Source organism: Rhinopithecus bieti, unplaced genomic scaffold, assembly GCF_001698545.2.
Source record: "Rhinopithecus bieti isolate Rb0 unplaced genomic scaffold, ASM169854v2 scaffold_3878, whole genome shotgun sequence".
NCBI classification, from domain to species: Eukaryota; Metazoa; Chordata; class Mammalia; order Primates; family Cercopithecidae; genus Rhinopithecus; species Rhinopithecus bieti.
This window is the reverse complement of record NW_016805059.1, coordinates 848,971-872,187: the sequence shown is the minus strand read 5'-3', so window position 1 is coordinate 872,187 and position 23,217 is coordinate 848,971. Positions and strand designations below refer to the sequence as shown.

Genomic DNA, 23,217 nt, shown 5'->3' with positions numbered 1-23,217 from the left:
CATTAGCTAACTTTTCAAGAAATGGTAGCCTTCATGAGAAACACTATAGTCTGATGAGTTTCAAAATTAACTTCCACCTGAGGCCTCTTCCCTGAATTTTAGAATGAGTGTTAAGTGCTAGCACAACAGGTAAGTGGATACAGCCCACTGACCTTGTAAAATCAACATGTCTAAAGCTGAACTTATCACTTTGCCTGCATGTCTGCTTTCCAGTGTTTTCTCCAACCCTTGGTAAAACCAACCTCTTGAGCACTCAGCCTAGTACCCTAGAAGTTGGCTTTGTTTTTCCATCTCGTTTGCCTTCTTTACATACAAGTCCACTAACAAGTTTTACTAAGTTTTTATCCTAAATATTTCCTAAAACCAAATTTTCTTCCTATCTGTACTAGTACTCTCTAAATCCTTGCTCCATTACCCTCACCAGGAATACAGACTTCTAACTGGTCTCCCTACATTCAATATGTTTGCCTTTAAATACATTTTCAAATAGCCTCAAAAGTGTTCCATTAAAAATGCAGATCTTAAGATCTAACCTTCAAAATGGTTCTCTTATCCTATGGGATAAATACATAGTTTTTATTATTGTCTTGTGTGTTTCTGCTGCTCCTTTTTTGACACTTCCCTTTCTAGAAACATCGAATTCCTCGTAATTTGTGGACCTCACACATGCTTTTGCTGAAGTCATTGTATTTCCATGGAGTGTTCTCCACTGTTAATTCCAACCCTCCACCTAGCTAACCCTTACTTGACTCAGTTTAGGTCTCAGTCTTTGAAGACCTTTTTCTGTCCTGAGCTCCAAGATGCAATGAGCGTTATAGATTTTTTTGTACTGCTGTCATCATATTGCCTTAATAATTTCTCTACCTTTCCCGTTTCTTATTTCTCTCATCACATGATCTTCATTATTTACTTACTTAAATTCTGGGAACTTTATAAGAAAGACATCTGTTGTGTTTACAATTTTATCCACCCTATCAAGTACAGTATTTGAAACATAGTGACCCCTTAATATATTTTTTGAATGGATGAATAAACTGAAACTCTATCTTCCAATAAATATTTCTGGTATAGAATGGCTGTCTATAGGGGTAACATTAATTAAAAATAATATAATCAAAGCCTCCAAACAATCAAAATGAAAACTGTAATCATTTTCCATTTTGAACTTTATTTTAAATTTATTTTAAAATCTTACAAAAGCCTAGCTTTAGCTATGCATTGTAGGGTCACAAACTTTATCTTATTGAGTCAATGATTTAAAATTTTGTTACAAAAATGTATAATAAATATATTAATCTGAATAACTATTTTCATATCATTATTCTTTATCTTATTTAAGGAATTAAAACTCCCCAGAGTGAATATCCCTTTTTTATTTACAGCCCCGAGTAATTACGGTCCTCATGTTTCCTTCTTTGTTTGTTTCTTTTGCTCTGTATTAGCCAATAGAATCTTATGTTTGAAACGTGGGTTTCTTCTGCAAGAACTGCTATCCTTTGCCATCGTCTGCTGAAAGTAGGAGGATATTCATTTTTTTTTACGAATGCTGCATTGCATCTTAGTCTTTTAGATGTCCTACATTTTTACAGTCACAGAGAATCAATAAGAACGGAGGGAGTGAACTCTACTTTAGTCAAACTACTTCAGTAGGAACTGCACTGACATTTATAACTTAATTTTGATAATAAAGTCAGCTAAAAGTTTGCTCTGCCAGTAATTTCAAAACTGTTAACCAACCAACTAACTAGACTAACAAATGATATGGTGGATCACATTTTTAATTTCTTTTATTTTTTACTGTAACTTACAATTCTTGCAGCAGAAGCAATCAAGTTTTACATAATTGCCAAAATCAAACAGCAGAGGGCAGAAAATAGCAAACTCTGTTTCTTGTAGCACACTATTCTAGTCAAATGTAGATTAGTTGTTTTGAAATTTTCAAAATTGATTAGTGATCAATTTGAGATACATATTCTTGAAATAGGTAGTTGCTACGTGAAAAAATAGAGCTGCGTTCTTTCAAAAAATAAATTCCAGTATTTTTCCATGTATTTGTATAAATAACCATTTACTGTAGTCAATTTAAATTTATTACCCTTATATTGACAGGATTCTGTGCTTGAAACATACATGCTATTAAAACATTATAAGAAATTTGAGAAAGTCTCATGAGTGATCATATTAATAAAATTACACTGACATAGGAAATAAGTTTTCAAATATGTGAAAGGTCTATACATAACTACCTTGTGAACACAGATACATAGACTAGCAATTGAATTACAAGTCATGCTTGCTAAAATTTTTATTTCCATCTTATATATAAATTGTAATCGGCCACTAGACAGTAATATTTTTCTTGAGCTCTTACATATTAGTTACTATACTCTATGATTCAGCAAATTGTTATTTTTACAGCATTTGTTTTTTATAGAATGTAACTCAGTCAATTTTGAGTTCATATTTGCCCTTGACTTTGACATAGGTTAAGATGAAAATAGTTCTAAAACATTCTTATTTTTAAAAATTCAATTCACCTCAACTCACATTTTAAACATCACATTTTTTCCTATTCAAGCTTCGTGTCTCTCTGTCCTCACTCTCTTTAATTCTAAGTTACTTTCTGTGAAATTAAAGTTTTCCTGTGGAAACAAGTGAATCGAGAAAAAAAGAAAATAACTACAGAGGTATTTTAAATTGTGCTCTGTTCTGTTATTAGTGCTTTTACATTAACAATTTTAAATAGAGAATAATTTCCAATCATTTTTTATGCCTCACATCACAAATAATGATTAAATATGTATGATTTATTTATTTTTTATGTTACAATTGTGAAATATATGTAAGTTATATCTTATTTTTATTTTTATGTTTATTGTAATTTTAATTAATTTATATGCTATTTTTATTATTAATGTTCTTAAGGTTAAAATGCGATTTTATTTAAGATAGACTTGCTTTACTATATATATAGTGTGGAGTACTTATACTAATAAATTCTAAGGGGTAATATTAAGAGATATTTTAGCCTATAGTTTATAAGCTTAATAATACATTAAAGCTATTCTCACTTCATGGTTTAGGACTATATCAAAAAGAGGGAAAGGTCATAATTTGAAATGACAGCAACATAGGATCCAAGAGCCATAGAAATCACTTTGCTCATCATCATTTTGAAAATGGGAAAATTGAGGCCAATGCGATTAAGAAGCAAGCATAAGATAATGCAGTCAGCAATGAAGCTGCAAGCACAAGAAGGCAGCCTGATAGACTCATGGCATTTTGGTATACTAGCAGTTCTCTTTTTAGTACTATAAGCTCCAATCTCCCGCTTCCTGGAAATAGTTCCTTGCTCTCAATCGTTCTTTATTTGTTTAAACCACTAAAGACATGGAACTTGGTGGGGTTTTTCTGAATCCGCAGAGGGAATTGTCAGAGCAGGTTCCCAGAAATGGGCTTGGAAAGCACCGTCAAGAGCATAAATTTCACATGGGAAGTCCAGTCATCCATCTCCCCATCAATTCTCTTCCCTCAAACTTTTAATATCTAACCTCATCTTTCTTTCCCAGTGGCCCACATGTTCAGTGCAGCGAGGTAGCTTACTTTCTTTAGGCAGTGATTTTTCGAAACCCAGGGTCCAAACGCGATGGGGAAACAGATTTCTAAGTAAGTCTCTGGGAAAAAATCTGCATCTTTGCGGCCTTTCTAGACTAGCTTCATCTTCTAATCACTTTCCTCTAATAGCCTTTCCTTAAACCAGAGTCTCTTGCTTTCAATCTGTATAAAGCAAGGGCTTCTAGGAAACGAAGTCTACATGACTCTACTACGGGAGGGATTGCAGTGTAAGCTGCGAGAAAGACCCGTGCGCTCTGTGACTAGGCGAGTCAGCATCACAGCCCAATGGAAAACACTCTAAAGATGGGATTTTCATGCAAAATATTTAAAAGATTCCATCTTGATCTCCTGTGCAGCTTTAGCATTTAAAGATAGAACTTGGGGTTCTCCCCGGATCCTGGCTACATCCCATGAAGCCCAACTACACAATTTGGAATATTTCCTCCAGGGTGCTTTGCTTGCTTGTTTGCTTTCGGTTGTGTCAGGTGAGGTGGATGACAGGGCTTCTCTATTTCTAAATGGGTTTTCACAGGAGATGGAAGATAAAAATCAAAATTCTTTCTAAGGTAAGACAGCAGGGCCTGGTGAGAGGACGCTTCGCCTCCAACAATGAGCAATTCGGCTTCTACACAGCAGCCGGAAATCAGCTTTGCTGCATTTGGTCCAGGTTGGAGCATCTCCGCAACAACTGCAATAGCCGCACAAAGGTAGCTCCGGGCGGGGAGCGACGCGCTGTCCTCGGTGCTGAAAGGCAGAGGCGAGCTGTGGGCGCGACAGTCCCGTAGACCCGAGGTCTCGCGGAAGGAGAGCGGCTACGGGCCCCGAGCTGTGCTTTCTCAGCGCCGCGCACGCGACGCGTCCACCGCGGTGCGGGGTGCCGGGCGCCGTGCGGGGAGGGGGCGCGCCTGCCGCGAGTCGCGCACGCGCGCCCGGGACTGCCTGCCCCTTTCTGTGACTTGCCTGTATGTGTGCGTGTGTGTATGTGTGTGTGTGTGTGTGTGTGCGCGCGCGCGTGAGTGAGAGAGGAGAGAGGGAGAAGAGAGCGCGAGAGAGGGTGAGTGTGTGTGAGTGCATGGGAGGGTGCTGAATATTCCGAGACACTGGGACCACAGCGGCAGCTCCACTGAAAACTGCATTCAGCCAGTCCTCCGGACTTCTGGAGCGGGGACAGGGCGCAGGGCATCAGCAGCCACCAGCAGGACCTGGGAAATAGGGATTCTTCTGCCTCCACTTCAGGTTTTAGCAGCTTGGTGCTAAATTGCTGTCTCAAAATGCAGAGGATCTAATTTGCAGAGGAAAACAGCCAAAGAAGGAAGAGGAGGAAAAGGAAAAAAAAAGGGGGTATATTGTGGATGCTCTACTTTTCTTGGAAATGCAAAAGATTATGCATATTTCTGTCCTCCTTTCTCCGGTTTTATGGGGACTGATTTTTGGTGTCTCTTCTAACAGCATACAGATAGGTAGGTACCCTTTGTGCTATGCTTTTGAATTGTGCATAATTCGGTGGTAATCTTTGTTCACGGTGTACAAATTAATTCATGTCATGTAGACTTATGTCATACCTTGACTGCATTCCATATTTAAACTACCTAGAATATACATGTTTTTCTTAGGATGAAGCAAAAGGAAATGAGTATGGCTTTGATACAATAGAAGAAAAGGTCCTCTCATTTCGGATCCCCAAATTTTATTAATTCTGCCTTAGCGACATTTTCCAGTTTGCTCAGATTTTCTTGGGGTCTGAATACAAAGCTTGTGATTACATGGAAAGGCAAAGGTTTCTGGCCACCTACCTCGCCTTCAGACTCTCATCTGGGGCTTGACCTCTTGGCTACCTTTTGGATATTCCACCCCCGCTGTCCGAGTCCGTAGATGTGTTTATTCGGCCCATTAGCGTGAATAAGAGACTCTTGGACTGTTGGGCGCTAGCACGCGCCCCTCCTTTCCCTCCCGGCACTGACACTGTTCTCTTGCTTGCTGTTTGTTTTTTGCAGGGGGGCTATTTCCTAGGGGCGCCGATCAAGAATACAGTGCATTTCGGGTAGGGATGGTTCAGTTTTCCACTTCGGAGTTCAGACTGACACCCCACATCGACAATTTGGAGGTGGCAAACAGCTTCGCAGTCACCAATGCTTGTAAGTAATGAATATTCATGCCTCTCCGCTGCTGCACGCGGAAGGCTAGCGAGTGTGAGTGTGTGTGTGTGCGTTTCTGGGGTGGTGTGTGCGTTTCTGTGTGTCAGTGTGTGGGTGTGAGTGACTGCACACGCGCGTGCGTGCGACGGTGTAGAGAGAAGGAGAAGGTGGCTGTAATCTCGGGGACCCCCGCTGGCTGGAGGGGGCTGAAGAGAGAGGGAAAGGACTTGAAGAGTGTGCGCATTAGGGAGCTGGGGTGAGGGTTGGAGCCAGAGAGGGCGACTTTCTTGGGTTCAAGGGGTTTTCGCTCATCTTGAGTGCTTCAGGAGAAGCCCTCCCACCTCGCTCCCCATCGCGCGCCTGTTGGCACCCTGCCCACAGAGAACACGTTCCCCGAGGCGCGCAGTCGGGCTGTTGGACAAATTCCACGGGGGACTGCTGGAGCCCGGTGACCTCCTGCCCCAGCAGCTGCAGCTCGCCCTCGTGGCTCCCAGTTTAGATCCGCAGCCCCGGCTGGGCTCACCCTACCGCCCTCGCGAGCCCCACGTTCTCCTCTTTGGGACAAGTTGTTGAAATGGTTCTGGAGTTGGGATCGGGGCTGTTACATAACGCCCACCCGAGGGGCGAGGAGCGGGTCTGACGCAGGCCCAGGCCCGCCCGGTGGCATGGGGGTGGGGCGGGGAGGCGGTGGCAAGGGGGAGCGCAATTTCTCCTGCTCAGTTGCGCTTCCGCTTAAGTTGGAAGGGGCGAGGCCGCCAGGGGCGCCGCGGTCAGCTTGCTAGCCGGGCGCGCTTTGTTCTCAGGTAGCTGGGCCCCAGCAGAGGCAGCCGGGGAAAAGGACTGGAAAGCTGTGGGATCCTGCCGAGTTTGAAAATCTGAAGAAGTCGCTGATCAGCCATTTTAGTCTTTGCAGTGCTCCATATTAGCCCTCTCTCTCCACGCAGTGCTCAGGGACTCGCTGGGAAGCTCTGTGATGGATTCAGATAAAGTACTAGAAACCAAACAATTAGGGATCTAAAAAGATTGGTGGGGAGGCCAGAGGGCCCGGTCCCCTCGCTCGCTCCCCAGCGCAGGCTCGGGCAGGCAGTCGCGGCCAATGTGCCTTCCTGCCCTCTTCCCAGCAGCTGCCATCATTTCCTGCCGGCCGCCCTGAGGTGATTCTTTCCTGTCCTAATGTTCGCAGTCTTTATTTCATAGATAACAATTTGGGGGAGATTTGCGGATGGCTCACTTCCCACTTTGGCTAGGGAGCTTGGGGAAAATTACCACAGGAAAAGCCCAACTGCAGCTTTCCCACGTCACACAAACAACTGGTTGCCATCCCTTCTCCCCATTTTAAGCTTTAGTCATATATTCCGTGATTTAGCTGGATTATCATATCGGGCCCATCATCAACTCTTGCAACTACTGTCACCCAGACGAATGAAGAAACAATTTTCTTAGACTGATAGAATAGGGGCATTGTGTGGTAATTTGGGATTTAATTGTTTATAATGGATCTATTTAAGAAAGTTTCACTGCTATATATTTTCTTCAAATGCTGACGGCAAGTGAGAAAAGAAAGAAGAGTGGGTGTCGGGGTACAGAACCAGAGAGAGAAGAGGAGAATTGAAGTGGATTTGCAGCTTTGAAAAACGCCCGTAATAGAATATCTCAGAAAATTTTAGTACATGACATACAAAGAGATTGACTTAATTAAAATTTGAAGGCTTCTATATTTGACCTATTTACCTAACAGATTTAGAATATTCATTTGATATCAGTAAGTTCCAATTTTTCCTGAATTACAAGTTTGTCATGCAACTGTTCTGAGTATCTAACTGTATATAATTGTATACTTACACGTGAAAATGCTTTGAAAAGTAATGAATCCTAAGGAACGACTGTGGGTATAGGAAGGACATAGGTTTTAAAAGTGAAGTGAAAGTATTGACAGCTATACTTTTTGAAAACAGTCAGTGATTGGCAAGTTCACTCATTGGTGAAAATAATGAGAACTTTCTGAAAAAATAACGTATTTCCATTGACAAAATGAATATTCCTTGATTTCAACAAATGCTAAACTACTGTACTGGGGCTTTGTAAAGATAAAAGACTGTGGTTAGTTTAGGTTATTAGGTTTAGATACTCATTCTCAACATTTTTGAATTTTTTAATAGAAATTTTTCCAAAATAAAATATATAGCCAGAATATGTGTATATATATATTAAACACATATGTAAATTCATACATTTGCAGAGTGAACACATTCATGTAATCAACATGTGGATTTCTTTTAAAAAATTACCACACAATTTAATTTGTCTATAGTTCTGAGAAGCTGCAATAATCAAGTCTTCATTTGCACAGTTTCCCCCCCCCCCTCAGGAAGTGAAGCTAAAATAAATATGTTCAAATTCCAGAGCCTAAAATTACCCCTGCATGGATTATTATAGTAGGATAGTAAAACAAATTATTTTCAGGAACTGAACACATTTTGAAGATGACAACATGGGAATTCAAAATCATGACATTTGCAGCTCCCATGTTATAAGTAATCCTACTGATTGCTAAAAAGAACTAGGGGGGTACTGTGATAGAAGAGAGGCTCATTGGACAGAAATTTCTGGAGCTGACATTAACTCATTGGGCAAATCACTTAACATGTTTGTGACTCAGTTTCTTTATTCTCTGAGACATTTCAAAATTTAGAGATTGCAAAATGAAATAGAGAATTTGTATCCTTTTTTGTTTGTTTGTTTGTTTTTGTGCTATGGACAATAGAAAACGTAAAATTAGTTTAACTCTTTTGAGACAGAATGAGAGAGAGGGAAAGGGAGAGATGCTTATGTAAACTGCAATCACAAAGTCAAGAAATGGATGAAAATCTCCAGTGTCAAATTTGTCAAGATGGGTCTTGATCATATAAATCCTGCTTAAGGTTTTTCTCCAATGCTTATCCTTTGTTTTATTGCCTTTTTATTCAGGGAAGTCTGTGATTCTTTCCTTTATAAAGTGGAAGTAACAGCATTAAATACATTGACAGCTAAGATCTAAACATCTTTTTCCCATTTCCTCTAGAAATCTCAGGAATTTTGCTAATGACATTATTAGATGATAGATATCATCATGCAATGCTCTTGAAATAGCTTGCTCTTGCCATCATAAAAATCCCACAGAGCTAAATTTACATATTAAAAGTAGATTTTATACCTTAGTAATATAATTTCAAAAGGGAAAAGTTATTAGTTTACTAATGTAATTTTATTCCTGAGATGGAGGAAATTATTTGGAAATGTTGAAGTTGACGTTGATATAAGGATCCAGGGAGATTCACTGAATGGGTTAAGGTTTTACAAAGAAAATGAAATCATTCTATTCTGAACTGGGTAAGATGACTGTGTGCATCTTACTGAACTCCCACATCCTTCCCTTTCACAATCACAGTGGGATAATGAAAGTACCTATTTTGTTCCATTTGTTTCCATGGGTACCTGAGGCAGTAAGACAGATTTTCAGTTTCTTTCATTTTTTCTCCATCATTCCCTTTTTCTTTTCCTCTCTCCTCTTACTCATTTTTTCCTTTCCTGCCTCCCTGTCTTCTTAGCTGAAAAGAGTACTAAGATTTTTTTTTCCTGAAGGTTGTTCAAACATAAGCCTTCATTATGAAAAATACAAAGCATAAAACCAGAAAAAAACCCTGAGATTAGTATCTGATGTGTTCAGCAGCTGAAATCAGTGATGGGTCCCAGGAATCCAACCATTCATTCAATAAATATTTAGTGAGTGCCTTCAAGGTGTCAGAGAATAAATGACTGCTTTTCTTCAATGTTAACATTTTTTTTTCTAGCCTTTTCCCTCTAGGCTCTTTTGAATAGTTTTCCAAACCTTGTAGGCCTTCATGCCTTTAGTGCGCATTGGTAGCTGTGGTCTTGTCTAGGAGCTTTAGTATGAGGATATGAGGGTATTCTAGTAGTTCTTAAACACAAGCGGTTTAAAACAGCAACTAAAAAAATCTGCCTTTTTGTGAAAATAGTAACTTTCACATTAATATATATACACCACGTATTGTATGTAGTTAACTAACAAAATCAATAGTAAATTTTAGGAAAATACTAAGTATTTTTACATTGTAAAAGATTTTAGTAAACTTTGATGCTCTGCTAGGTACTAAAGCTTGCTTAAAATGAAACTGTGTAAAAGAGCTATAAACATGAGTACTTGATTCTACAGAGCTTGAAAATTAAAAGTATTAAATATTGAATTTACTCCGTAAAACCTTCCCTTTCTATTTCTTTTGATGACTGAATTTTACAAATGGTTATTAGTCTAGTTAAAGATAATTTAATGGTTTTATGTTTCAATTCCATTCAACAAAATAAATTATAAAAATATTAAATTGAAGGAAACAGCAAATGAAAATCTACTTTTTCTCTAAGCCAGCAGATGGAGATGTTGGAGAAAATATTGCTGTTTCATAAAACTGTTGCGCACACAGAATGCCTTTTAAAACATCGTAAACAAATGTATTTAGATAAACTGAAAAAAATGATATCTAATTTGAAGAAAATTATTCAAAATGCTATCTTAAAAATAACTTTCATTGCCTTTTAAAAATAGATTGCCCTATATTTTGTGTTTTAGAAGATAAAGACTGTTAGAAACAGAATAGATTGTAAATGCTCTTGGAAGATTCTAAAATTTTTTTTTCAGCATTTTTAATCTCGATTCCCCAGCTATCCTTTTCGAGCTGTATTTATTATCATTCAACTTTAGTCACAAATTACTGAGATTTTGTATCTGTGTTCACAAAATTAGTTGATGTTTGCTAAGCCTTTATTGCACTTGGATGAATGGACTTCTGTGTGTATGTATTTATAGTTATAGAGTGTAAGTAGTTACAGATTGGCTACACTATCCTGTTTCGTCATGTTTGTTGACATATTTACTAACACCTAGAGTTACAGACTTTAATATATGCAAAACTTTCATAAACTAGACTCAAGTTGGACTTCCTTAAGCAATGATGAGAATTCATGTTATGAAGAAAACCGTGAACACATGTGCCAGGACACAATACTGTAAAAGCTGGTGTTGTAAATATTCAGTTATATTCAATTGGAGATTTTGAGGAAATGCCTCTTTGTATGTCAGAATAATTAATCTGTTATTGAAGTATTTGCAGTTAAAATTTCATACTGAGTGTGTATTAAATAGAAATCAAAGAATGGCATTGGTTGAAATATTCTATTTTGAGATGAGAGCCACTAACTATTGAAATAAAAATTACTTTATGAAGCTATAGAAGCTTAAATTAGTAAGAATTTATTCTTACGCTATGCTATTTCTGTTTGAACCTCTTGCAAACTTCAACCTGCTGGCTCAAGAAGGATGGGGCATTTTCATTTCACATCATCTTTAAAGTGCTAGGGACATTGTACTGAGACTTTATGACAAGTGACTGCTGATTCATGCCCAGATCTCAAATTTTCTCATAATCTCTTCCAATATCACTTAGCAAACTTTCAAACTTCTTAGAACCTTGAAAATGTTAAGGAAAGCTGAAAAGAGCAGTTGTTTTGAGTTATTTCAGTATGTTACTGTATAATCGAGTTTTCAGAGAATATGTGTTTTCCTCTCTTCCTCCTCCTCTCTTTTATGAAAAGTCAATAGAAGTACTTAATCTGCAGAGCAAATGCTATTACAAGAAATAAAGTCTAAATTGAGATACAGAACTGTTCTTTAAACATTTTTTTTAAGTGAGAACAGTGCATTCATTCAGAGCTAAAATCTTGTATTTGATGTAAATATTTGATTGAAATGTTAATGGCAGCTGGGTAGATTATATTTCCTTTCTTTTTACAGTAGATTGTACTGACAATACCCCAGATTTCATTAAGTGTTTGCTTTTTTATTATGATGATGATTTTAAGTAAAAATTTCTCAGGTTTTCTCCAATGATCTACATAATTGCCAAATCTCTTGTATGACTGTGTCTCTTCAGTACAACAGGAAAATAAGTTGCTGAATTCAATGTTAAAATTAGAAAATCACACATGATTTGAAAATGTTCAAACATCAACATGTTTATCAAATCAGGTTTTACTAGTTTGGAAAAAGAAGGAATGTGATTCTTACAAGCCATTCATAAGGTGTCTAAAACCTATTATTTTTCAGTGCTATTCGATGTTAAAGTCTTTTGTCATCTTTGGTAATTTTAACTTACAGAATGAAAACATTTTAAAATTGACAAGGAGAATGTAAAATGTGGCCTTGTTGAAGACAGGCCTTTGCTGCTGTTAACTGTGTGTTCTTCACAAAGTCTAGCTCTGTTTCTAGTGCATTGACTCAATAATTATTTACCTATTCAACACATTTAATTTTACAGTAGATGTTCTTATCATAAATTATAATTTTTAAAGTTAGAATTTGCATTTGCTGTACATTTGGATTTCAGAATACACAATTTACTTTGTACCTTCCTTGATTCCTATTTAGACAGAGGTGTAATATATTTTTCACTTTCATCTACAACCTAGATATTGTCAAAGTCGTTATTTTTATCTCTAAAGTGATACTGATGTATGTTAAAATGATACGCTGAATATATGTACAATATACACTTTGAAGAGGATTTATAAATGCTAACTGTTAGGATGATGCAAAAACCATGTTGCAGCTGGGCGCAGCGGCTCATGCCTGTAATCCCAGCACTTTGGGTGGCCGAGGTGAGTGGATCACCTGAGGTCAGGAGTTCAAGACCAGCTTGGTCAACATGGTGAAATCCTGTCTCTACTAAAAATACAAAAAGTAGCCAGTCGTGGTGGCATACATGTTTAATTTTTCACACATTATCTTATTACTGGGAAAATCATCCAAAGTGCTTGATGCTACACCAGCTTGGGTGACAGGGTAAAAACTTGTCTCAACAAAACACAACAGAGTCTTGAAATTTATAGGTATCTTCGGCTGAACAGAACAAATAAATTTAGAAGCTACCAGGTTCCTTATAGAAAGGGAATTGATGAGTAGCTAGCTTCTTAGAGTGTTCACATTTTCATATCCTTATTTCTCAAACAAATGACATATGTAATGTTTATAGTTTTACTATTTGGATTGGTCTTCAGAATTTTACTTTATAATTTTATATATTTATGGTTATGTTAATACTTACGTTTTTCCTGATTGTTTCAGTATTTCAAACATAAACACAAACTTGGTTGAATTGTGAAATGGCTTAAATTTTAGTTCTTCTAAAATACTTTCAATAGAGCATTTTATTTCTATGAAGTTTATGTACCCTTCATGTAAAATTGATTTTACATTATAAATACTATGATTTACTTGTTGTAGTCCTCTAATACTTTCACGCTGGTGAATTTCAGTGAACTTGAGAAGGTACTCCTGCAACGTAAATATTTTTAGTCTAATCTTCCTAAATACCCAACTTACTGACAGAAATGACTGAAATGTGTTTATATAAACTAAATATATTCTATGCTTACTAAAATATAGTAGAATATTACCTGATTCTTTATCCCTATAAAAATAGAATATGACCTAAATTAATGTCTAACTTCAGCATAAATTTAATAGAAACTCAAGTTAAATAACTTGATATGAGAAAAGTTTCCTCAGCTCATAAACCCTTCGCAGCTAAAATTCTCTGTATTAAAATACCATTCTGTTTCAGACTTAGCATTCATTTTACAGTTTCTCTAACATCAGTATTCAAGATATTGCACTAAGAATATGTCAACAATTTGTTTATATATATATTATTTTTTGTGCATGAATAAAAGGATAGAGTGGGCATGTTCAAAGAAATAGTTTCAGGGTAAGGGAAAATATTTTTTTCCTTATTGTAGATTGAAATTACTGTATTTCTTAAAAGTGATGGAGGGGAAGCTGTGGAGAAAAGGGAAAACTAAGAGGCAGCATAACTTGTACGTTGAGAGGCGGTAAGAATTTGGAACTCGAAATTCCTTCCTCCCGCCCTCCCTCCCTCCCTTCCCTTCCCGTCCTGCTTCTTTTCTTCCTGTTTTGTTGTTTGTTTAAGGCATCTCTTTGACTGTGAGTTGCTAGTTTGCCATGTCTGGTGGTCAATCTCTATATTAACCTTGAACTACTATAGAACAGTGAATTCGTATATAATTTAATTTGGTCAAATAATGGGAGGTAGTATTATTTCTAGAGGGGAGACATGAAAGAAAGGAGGCACTATGCACTTGGTTTTTTTTTTTTTCCTTTTATTTTATTTTGTTTTATTCTTTAGAAAACGGGTCTCACCTCCTGTCCCCCAGGGCTGGAGTGCGGTTAGACTATCACAAAGCTCGCTGCAGCCTGATCTCCTGGGCTCAAGCAATTCTCCTGCCTCAGCCTCCCAATGTTAGCTGGGACTACAGGGACCATGCCACCCCACACCGAGCTATTTTTATTTAATTTTTAATTTTATTTTTCTGAGATGGAGGTTGCTTGTCACCCACGATGGAGTGCAAGTGGTGCAATCTCGGGCCCACTGACCTCTGCCCTCCGGATCAAGCAATTCTCCTGGCCTCAGCCTCCACAGTAAGCTGGGACTACAGGGCAACCGCGATGCCTGGGATACTTTTTGTATTTATAGAGGGATGGGGTTTCACTGTGTTGTCTAGGCTGGTCACGGAATTCCTGATCTCAGGCAATCCACCCACCCGGGCCTCCCAAGTACTGGGATTTACAGGCATGAGCCACCATGCCTGGCCAATTTATTTTTTATTTTTTGCAGAGGGTTCTAGCCATGTTGGACCGGTCTGCTCTTGACTCCTGGCTTTTAAGTGATCCTGTCACCTTGGGCCTCCAAAGCGCTGAGATTACAGGCAAGGAGCAACATCCTCGGCTAACCATATGCATTTCTCTGAGGCAAAACAACAAACTTAAAGCACTTGGTTATTCTGGCTGGCAAAAAGAGCCATCCTTTGAAAATTATGAGGTAAAATACTTGACGGAAAAGGTTTGAAAAATTTTATAGGGTAAAAATATACAATATGGAATGTTACTTTACTAGACTGTGAATTTGTAGGAGCATAGAATGTGGTCATAGTAAACCTTGTTATCTTGCTTGAGGTACTTGGAAATGTAACAAACTCTTTTTTTTTTTTTTTTTTTTTTTGATACCTTAAGTTCTAGGGTACCTGCTACACAAATGCAGGTTTGTTACATATGTATACATGGCCATATTTGGTGTGCTGCACCCATTAACTCGTCATTTAATTAGGTATATCTCCTAATGCTATCTCTCCCCTCCCCCACCCCACGACAGGCCCTGGTGTGTGATGTTCCCCTCCGGTGTCCAAGTGTTCTCATCGTTCAGGTTCCCACCTATGAGTGAGGAACATGCGGTTGTTGTTTTTTTGTCTTGAGATAGTTTGCTGAGAATGATGGTTTTCCACACTTTCATCCATGACCCTACAAAGGACATGAATCGATCGCCTTTTCATGGCTGCGTAGTATTCCATGTGTATATTGCCACATGTCTTAATCCAGTCTATCATTAGATGGACATTTGGATTGGTTCCAAGGTCTTTGCTATTGTGAATAGTGCCACAATAAACATATGTGTGCAATTGTCTTTATAGCAGCATGATTTAGAATCCTTTGGGTATATACCCAGTGATGGGATTACTGGGTCAAATGGTATTTAACCTAGATCCTTGAGGAATCACCACAGTGTCTTCCACAATGTTTGAACTAGTTTACATTCCCACCAACAGTGTAAAAGTGTTTCTATTTCTCCACATCTTCTCCAGCACCTGTTGTTTCCTGACTTTTAATGATTACCATTCTAACTGGTGTGAGATGGTATCTCCTTGTGGTTTTGATTTGCATTTCTCTGATGGCCAGTGATGACGAGCGTTTTTTCGTGTGTCTGTTGGCTGCATAAATATCTTCTTTTGAGAAATGTCTGTTCATATCTTTCACACACTTTTTGATGAAGTTTTTTTTTTTTTTCTTGTAAGTCTGTTTGAGCTCTTTGTAGATTCTGTATATTAGCCCTTTATCAGATGAGTAGATTGCAAAAATTTTCTTCCATTCTGTAGGTTGCCTGTTCACTCTGATGGTAGTCTCCCTTGCTGTGCAGAAGCACCTCAGTTCAACTAGATCCCATTTGTCAACTCTGGCTCCCATTGCCATTGCTTTTGGTGTTTTAGACATGAAGTCCTTGCCCATGCCTATGTCCTGAATGGTATTGCCTAGGTTTTCTTCCAGGATTTTTATGGTTTTAGGTCTAACACTTAAGTTTTTAATCCGTCTTGAATTAATTTTTGCACAAGGTGTAAGGAAGGGATCCAGTTTCAGCCCTCTACATATGGCTATCAATTTTCCCAGCACCATTCATCAAATAGGGAATCCCTTCCCCATTTCTTGTTTTTGTCAGGTTTGCCAAAGATCAGATGGTTGTGATGGTTGTAGATGTGTGGCATTATTTCTGAGGGCTCTGTTCTGTTCCATTGGTCTGTATCTCTGTTTTGGTACTGACGGGGCTCATCTTAGTAGAACAGAGAAAGGTTTGTCTTTTAGTTTATATAATACTTGTATTATATTTCTATTTCCTTAACATCTAAGTTGAAGATATTTTAAAATCATTTAAAATATTTTAGTGTTTTAAAATAAAACATTTTGGATTTAAATTATTTTTAACAATTCTACATATGTTTTAAAAGCATTAGTATGTCTTGGAAGAATATTTAATAATAATTCTCAAATGATATGTAATTTTTTGTCATTGAGGCTAACTATTCAAAAGTTATTCAAAGGACAGTTTAAGACTGAAATATGGAACACAGTGAGTAGTTTTATTCTGAAAAATAAGGACCATAACATATGCAATAATTAGTTTGGTCTATATATTTGAAAATATTGTCATACACACTTTAGTGATGCTAATTTGGAATATTGAAAACATACTCCTTTTGGGCTTTATGTAAGCTATTATGAATTACATATATTTAAGGGGCTGCCTGTGTTCACTGATCCAGGTAGCACAGAAATAGCTCCCACATTTCTATAGCATGGGAATGAAGCCTTTCTCATCATTGCAAGTCTGGCAGAGAAAGGTCTGGAAGTGGAGATCTCTATAGGGGTGTGTGTACTTTGCTAGGTTTTCTTGAGAAGTACATTTCAAATCATATCGTGATTTTTATCTTTGTTCATGTGTTATCTGCTGTTTGTGAGAAATTTAGAAATTTCTATCTTGCTTTTAATCTATGCATGAAGTGGGAGAATTTTGGCTTTATAATTGTCAAGCACTTTTATCATTTATAATTTTACTTTTATATTTTTTACCAGGTTTTTAGTTTTTACTAGTTTACGCTATTATTGCTAATTTACATATAGAAAGGAAATTTTGAGAACACAGGCAACAATTCAGAAGGGGGTACGAGGAAGCACTGTATATAGTTTATTCTTTGGAGGGAAGGACCATAAGATCCTCATCTTTACATTTCAGAGCACACACAAGTTCAAGGTTGTCATCTTAATGATGAATACACAATTTTTCATCTGCAAAGATTAAAAAAAAATTGTAGTTTGTACTTTCTTTGTAGTTTGTAGCCTGGATGTCTTGGGATACAGAATAGCATGAGTTAAGCATCTGCACTTGGAACCAAATTCTAGTCCTTGTACTAGATGTATGACATTGGACAAGTTTCTTAGTCTACGTCTCAGTTTCTACCTCCGTAAAAGGGAATCAGACATTATAGGATTGTTTGGAAGATATGCGGTAGTCATAAAACACTATGAGCTGTGTTTGGCACATGTAAGTACATAAAATTAGCAATATTTTATTATTACTTCCAGTGTTAGAATTTTTGGAGTGTTTTGATGAGCAGTTGCTTTGAGAGGCAGAAGACAAAGAAAAATGCACTTCTAACTTTCTTGCTGGAATCTTTTTCTACTGTTTGTATACCTGGGGAGGACATAATGCCATATGGTGACAAAGAAGAGACTAACAAACCATATAAGTCACTTAAAGACATATTTGATGCACCATAGCACAAGAATGATTTTTAAAATCTGAGATGTGGTAACTCGAGTAGTACTTTGAACTCAGTCTTCCCCTTTATTGCATGTCACTTACACTTTAGGATGTTGAACAATTTGAAACTCTTATATTTTTAGTAGATATTTCAAGCACATATTTAAGATATTGCAACATTTCATGGAACTGAGCACATTGTGGATTCCTAATGTTTTATTTTATTTAATTAATGAAATTAAATTTATTTAAATGAAAAGCAGCCAAGAGAACATAGGCTTTGGTATTAGGCAAAAAATAGGTGTGAATATGATTAGTAGCTTTATGATGCAACCTGTGTTTTTTTCTCTTTATAGAATAAGGCTCAGTTTCATTGTTATATCTGCTAATATTATTGGAGGCATTACATGAGAAAATAAGTGCTTAGATTAATTTGTCAGAAACGTTCCCAGTATTTATTTCCTCCCTCTATTATCAGCCCTTTACTGATATAAAACCTAAACCCCATGCTTAGAGAGATGGAGGAAGGTACTGCCTTGAAAAAGCTTAGATATTTTATAACTTTCTGTATAATTTTTTTCTTTCTGAAACACTTTCATATCTGACTGATCCTCACTGTAGCTCTGTAAAACTCTGTAGCATAAGTGGAATTGTTATTATACCCATTTACAGAAAACAAAACAGAAATTTATGTGATTTGTTCTTAACTGCTATAAATTTGTGGAGAAGCTTTTGCCTACAAAACAAGTTGGCTAATCTGTAAACCAGAGCCTCTATTAGTCTCAGTTGGCAACATATCTAGTATATTTGAATGTGCAGACATGAATTAAAATTATGGCTTCACTATTTACTAGTTCTATGACTTTGTATTAATCAGCTAAATGTCCTAGTCTCGTTTTCTCCTCTGTAAAATGGGGGTCTTTATAATACCTGCCTCATAATGTGATTGTCAGGTTTAAATGATAGTAATTGCTCTATGTAATATAGTGATTAATATTGCTAATTTCAGTGATTCCAATTCCCGTGAGTTTATATTGGTCAGATATACTTAACTCCGTGCTTATAGGTGCATGGAAGAGAAGGTAGCTAACAGTTTTTTAAATGTAATTCTTAAAATAATAAACTTTTTAAATATAATACAACCATTCAAGCTAAAAATAGAGGCTAGGATTGTACTTTAATCATCATTTTTAGAATACTAGTCAACATTTACATATTACTAGAATTTGGATGTGTTCTTGATCCACAAATCCTCCCACCACCAAATTCAACGGATAAATAACAAGAACTAAATCATGCATAATTTTAAAAATGTAGATGATGGCTAACATTTAGTGTGGATATCTGATACTATTCAGTTACCAATTCCATCATTGATACATTTCTGCAATAAAAATGATGGTAGATGTTTCCCATGAATAGGACCTTATTAAACTTGGAACAGATTCATTGTGACTTCTTCCCTGAGGATCAGTTTTATGCATCTTGCTGCTGGTTGTCTAGGTCACTGTCATCTTTTTCACAAGTTTATTCCCCAGCACAATATAAGGAGGCTCTTTTTGCCTGTTCCTAGTCTGTTGAAAGGTCTGGAAGGTTTGAAACATTTTCAAATAATTACTTGGTCAGAGATTACTTCTCTTAGGGAGCAGAGAGACGTGCAGTTGTGCGGGGTGGTTGGGGGAAGAGTTTTACTTACTGACAATAAGTAAAAATAAGGACTTCCTACATATGCACTCTGTGTAGTTCATAAAATATTCACTACCTTACTCTGAATTGACTCTTATTCTTCTTATGTTGCCTTATATTGCAGTAACAGCAGCCATATGAACTCTTCAATGTAGGATCATAAGACCTTTGGTCAAAATTACTCTTTTAAAGCAAATCTGTATATTTACAAAACCAAGTTATATCCATGACTTTGGATTTGGGCTGGAGGTAGAATACACTGGATAAAAGCTAAATACTTATTTTTAAAGTGCTTTTGTATACCTTGTTTGTATGCACCAAAAACCTATTACAGGATTTTCTTCTTTCTTTTCTTCCTTTCTTAAACTTTTAGTAGATACCTGCTCTGTACCTACCTGTTATTGTCTAAGGTGACAAAGAACAAGATAAGGCTTCTGTATTGAAAATGTTTTATGGGTTCAAAATCTTTTCCTTGTGGCAAAAGTAGAAGTTGTTAATCTAGGTTAGCTAGATGATTTTATTATTACATTAGTCTCTGTAATAGACATTATTTCTAGATCATTTACAAGTATTATCCTATACTTTGGACCTAGATTTTAAATTATTTTAAAAGCAGAAATGGTAATTCAAAAAATTATAAAGAAAACATAAAAAAGATTCTCAATGGAAGGTGAAAAGCCATCATCTTAAATACTGATTTAGAATATGTTGCTGAAAAGTTGGGTAGCCAAGTGAGTACTACTGCTGTTAACAAACTATTAATGCCAATTGCAGATCTGTTAAAAAGAATTTCAATTTTTTGCATCATATTTGGAGATGACAATTTATATTTTATTTTGCATATGAGTTTTTTCTTTCATTGTCAAAATCTTTTCAAATCAGTTTAAACTGGCATAGGCTACATAAATTACTGGGTGATGTTTACATAAATTAATTTATGTGGATTAACTAATTAATTATAATAAATACTACTCTAGATTGTTAATGAAGAAGCTAGTCACAAGTTTTAAATAGTAAGTTTTACAAAATATTTAAAATGTCAATGCATATAGCTATTTTGAATAATCTAAGAGACACTAACACCTTGCTAGTGTCTTTTGTTAAAACAGATTCCATATAATTTAAACCTTGATTACTATAGTGGTTTGAGAATTTCAGGTAGAAAATCATGATTATCTGAAAAAAGTTGATGCAGCTTTAACACGTAACAAGAATTATATAAAGTAATTAAAATATTTACTTACAATAGCATTTTGGTACTGTGGATGGTTTAGAATGTAAAACATGCAGAAAATTTGAATTTAGCTTCTTGTGGTCTTTACATTTGAAGCTTAAAAATTGTGATGAAAATAATCACGCATATGGTAATTAAAAAAACACTACACACGGGGATATAATAAATATTGTCTTTCTTCACCTCAATTCTGTGTCTCTGAGATAATCACCATTGATGGGTTCCAGAAATGGTAGCATAATATACACTGTTCTTTGTCTTTATTGTTTTCTTCTTGACAAATTTCAGAGTGCTGCTTTTATGTGCAGAGATTTTCCTCTTCTTTTTTTGTAGTTAGTGCATGGTAGTCTGTTGTTATTTGGCCTGCTTTTTGTTGATGATTGTTTTCATTTTTGCTGTTTCTTTTAATAATATGTCCAAGTGAGTTTGTAGAATAGATTGCTATGAGTGGAATAACTTGTAGTCAAAAAGTGTTTGCATTTAAAATTTTGCTGGATATGCAAAGAAGACGTATCAATTTACAATCCTACCTAGAGTGTATGAGTATGTCTGTTTCTGCCTAATATCACAAGCAGTGCACAAGGTTAAACTTTTTAAAGCTTTGCTCTTGGTATCTTATTGTTCACATATACTATGGTAAGACATTATTTGTATTTCTGTGTGTGTGTGTGTGCATACACATGCTTGTTCATTACTTTGCCCGATTTTCTTTTGGGTTGTTGGTCTACTTATGGGTGAGTCTCCTTATTATTATTTGATACATACATTAAAGTAACACACTTGTGATATGTTTCAGCTGTTTTACCCAGCTTTGTGTTTTTTTAAAGCTGTTTATCACTTTTTGGAATGACAATTTCAGTTCATAATTTTTATGAATACACATATTCTTACATTTTATTTAGTAAAATTTATAAATTGTTTGCTTAATTTCCTCAGGAATTCTGTACCTTGCTCAGAAAAATATTTCCCACACTAGTTTATTAAAAAAAAGAAAACTGCGTGTGCTTTAATGCCATCGTATATTGGTATTACGTTTCCAGATAAATCATTGAATCATCTGGTTTTATGTGATTATAAAAACCTAGAGAATCCAGTTTTATTTTTCCTTCATAAGGTTAGCCAATTGTCACAACATATATAAACATGAATTTTTACTTCATTGATTTGAAACGTGTAAGTTTTTTTATTTTTTTTTTATTTTGAGATAAGGTCTTACTGTGTCATCCACCCAGGCTGGAGTGCAGTGGCATGATCATGGCTCACTGTAACCTCAAACTCCTGAGCTCAGGTTATTCTTCTGCCTCAGCCTCCTGAGTAGCTGGGACTATAGGCACATGCCACTGCCTGGTTAATTTTTAAAAATAGTCTGACTGTGTGGACTGGGCTAGTCTTGAACTCCTGGCCTCAAGCAATCCTTCCATCTTGGTCTTCCAAAGTGCTAGGATATAAGTGTGAGCCACTGCATTAGGCCCAGATTTTTTTCTTTGGTAAATAAATCCTCAAGGAGTTACAAACAAATGGGGAATTTACCCAGAGTGTGAAATAAAGAAGATTAAAACTCTATTACAAGCAGAGAGATGTAAAGTCTTGCAAGGCATTTGTTTCCTGATCAGTGCTGTTATCATAAATTGTGCTTTTGTGTTTCTGGGGTCTCAGATCAATAAAAGAGGATGTCAGGTTTTGAACATTAACTGAGCCCAGAGGGATAAATAAGGGATGTTATTATGTTTTTTGGCTTGTGTCATAGCAGTAATATCACTTAAGTGGACTACTCGTTTTGCATATTTCTTAACCTATATCAAGATTTAAGTAATGGGTTATGATTATGTCTTGGTTCTTGAATATCACTTTGAAGTTAATTCAGTGTAACAATCCATATGTGTTCACAAATAGAGTATTAAAACTAAAGACCGCAATCTATATGCAATAAAGAAAGGTGAAGGAACTCAGTTACTATGGCTTCACTAACACTGTATTTAGTTTCATCCCCAGTTTGTCTTAAGAATCAGTTATGTACTCTACCTGAAGCCAAATATCAAGCTATTTATGATATGAATTTGATTTAAACTGGAATACTAAATACAATTCTAAAATGTTACTTGCATCAAGATATACTTTCAGCCTGCCTTATGGTGCATGTCATAAACGGTGTATTTTTGGCTCACCATGAGGAAAATTTATAAATCTTAACCACTTCATTTTGTGGAACTATGAACTTAATGTGGGCTTACTGATAGGGGCAAAAGATGAGCAAAGACCTTGAAGACCCATTGGCTTTTCATGAGCATTAAAGTGGAAAGATTTTAACTTTCAGTATAATTTAAAGCAATATCTTTTGTTTAATCTGCAAGACTCTACTCATCTGCTTATTTTTTTTTTCTATTTATTTATTTTTATTATACTTTAAGTTCTAGGGTACATGTGCATAACGTGCAGGTTTGTTACATATGTATACATGTGCCACATTGGCGTGCTGCACCCATTAACTTGTCATTTACATTAGGTATATCTCCTAATGCTATCCCTCCCCCTCCCCCAACCCCATGGCAGGCCC

General features: G+C 36.4%; 1 protein-coding gene across 6 annotated transcripts in view; it reads left to right on the top strand.

Annotated features, from left to right (window-relative positions):
* Positions 1–4,531: 4,531 nt before the first annotated feature.
* The window catches only part of GRIA2 (glutamate ionotropic receptor AMPA type subunit 2), a 150,460-nt gene continuing 131,774 nt past the window's right edge, over positions 4,532–23,217 (top strand). For 5 of the 6 annotated variants that reach the window (XR_001885380.1, XM_017871039.1, XM_017871038.1 and 2 more), the window contains exons 1-2: positions 4,532–5,075; positions 5,610–5,750. Coding sequence is in view for 5 of the 6 variants with exons in the window: in XM_017871039.1 (XP_017726528.1) it covers positions 4,988–5,075; positions 5,610–5,750 (229 nt within the window). In the remaining variant the exon portion in view is untranslated. The remainder of the gene's footprint in view (positions 5,076–5,609; positions 5,751–23,217) is intronic. The other variant, XM_017871042.1, reaches the window with a different exon arrangement.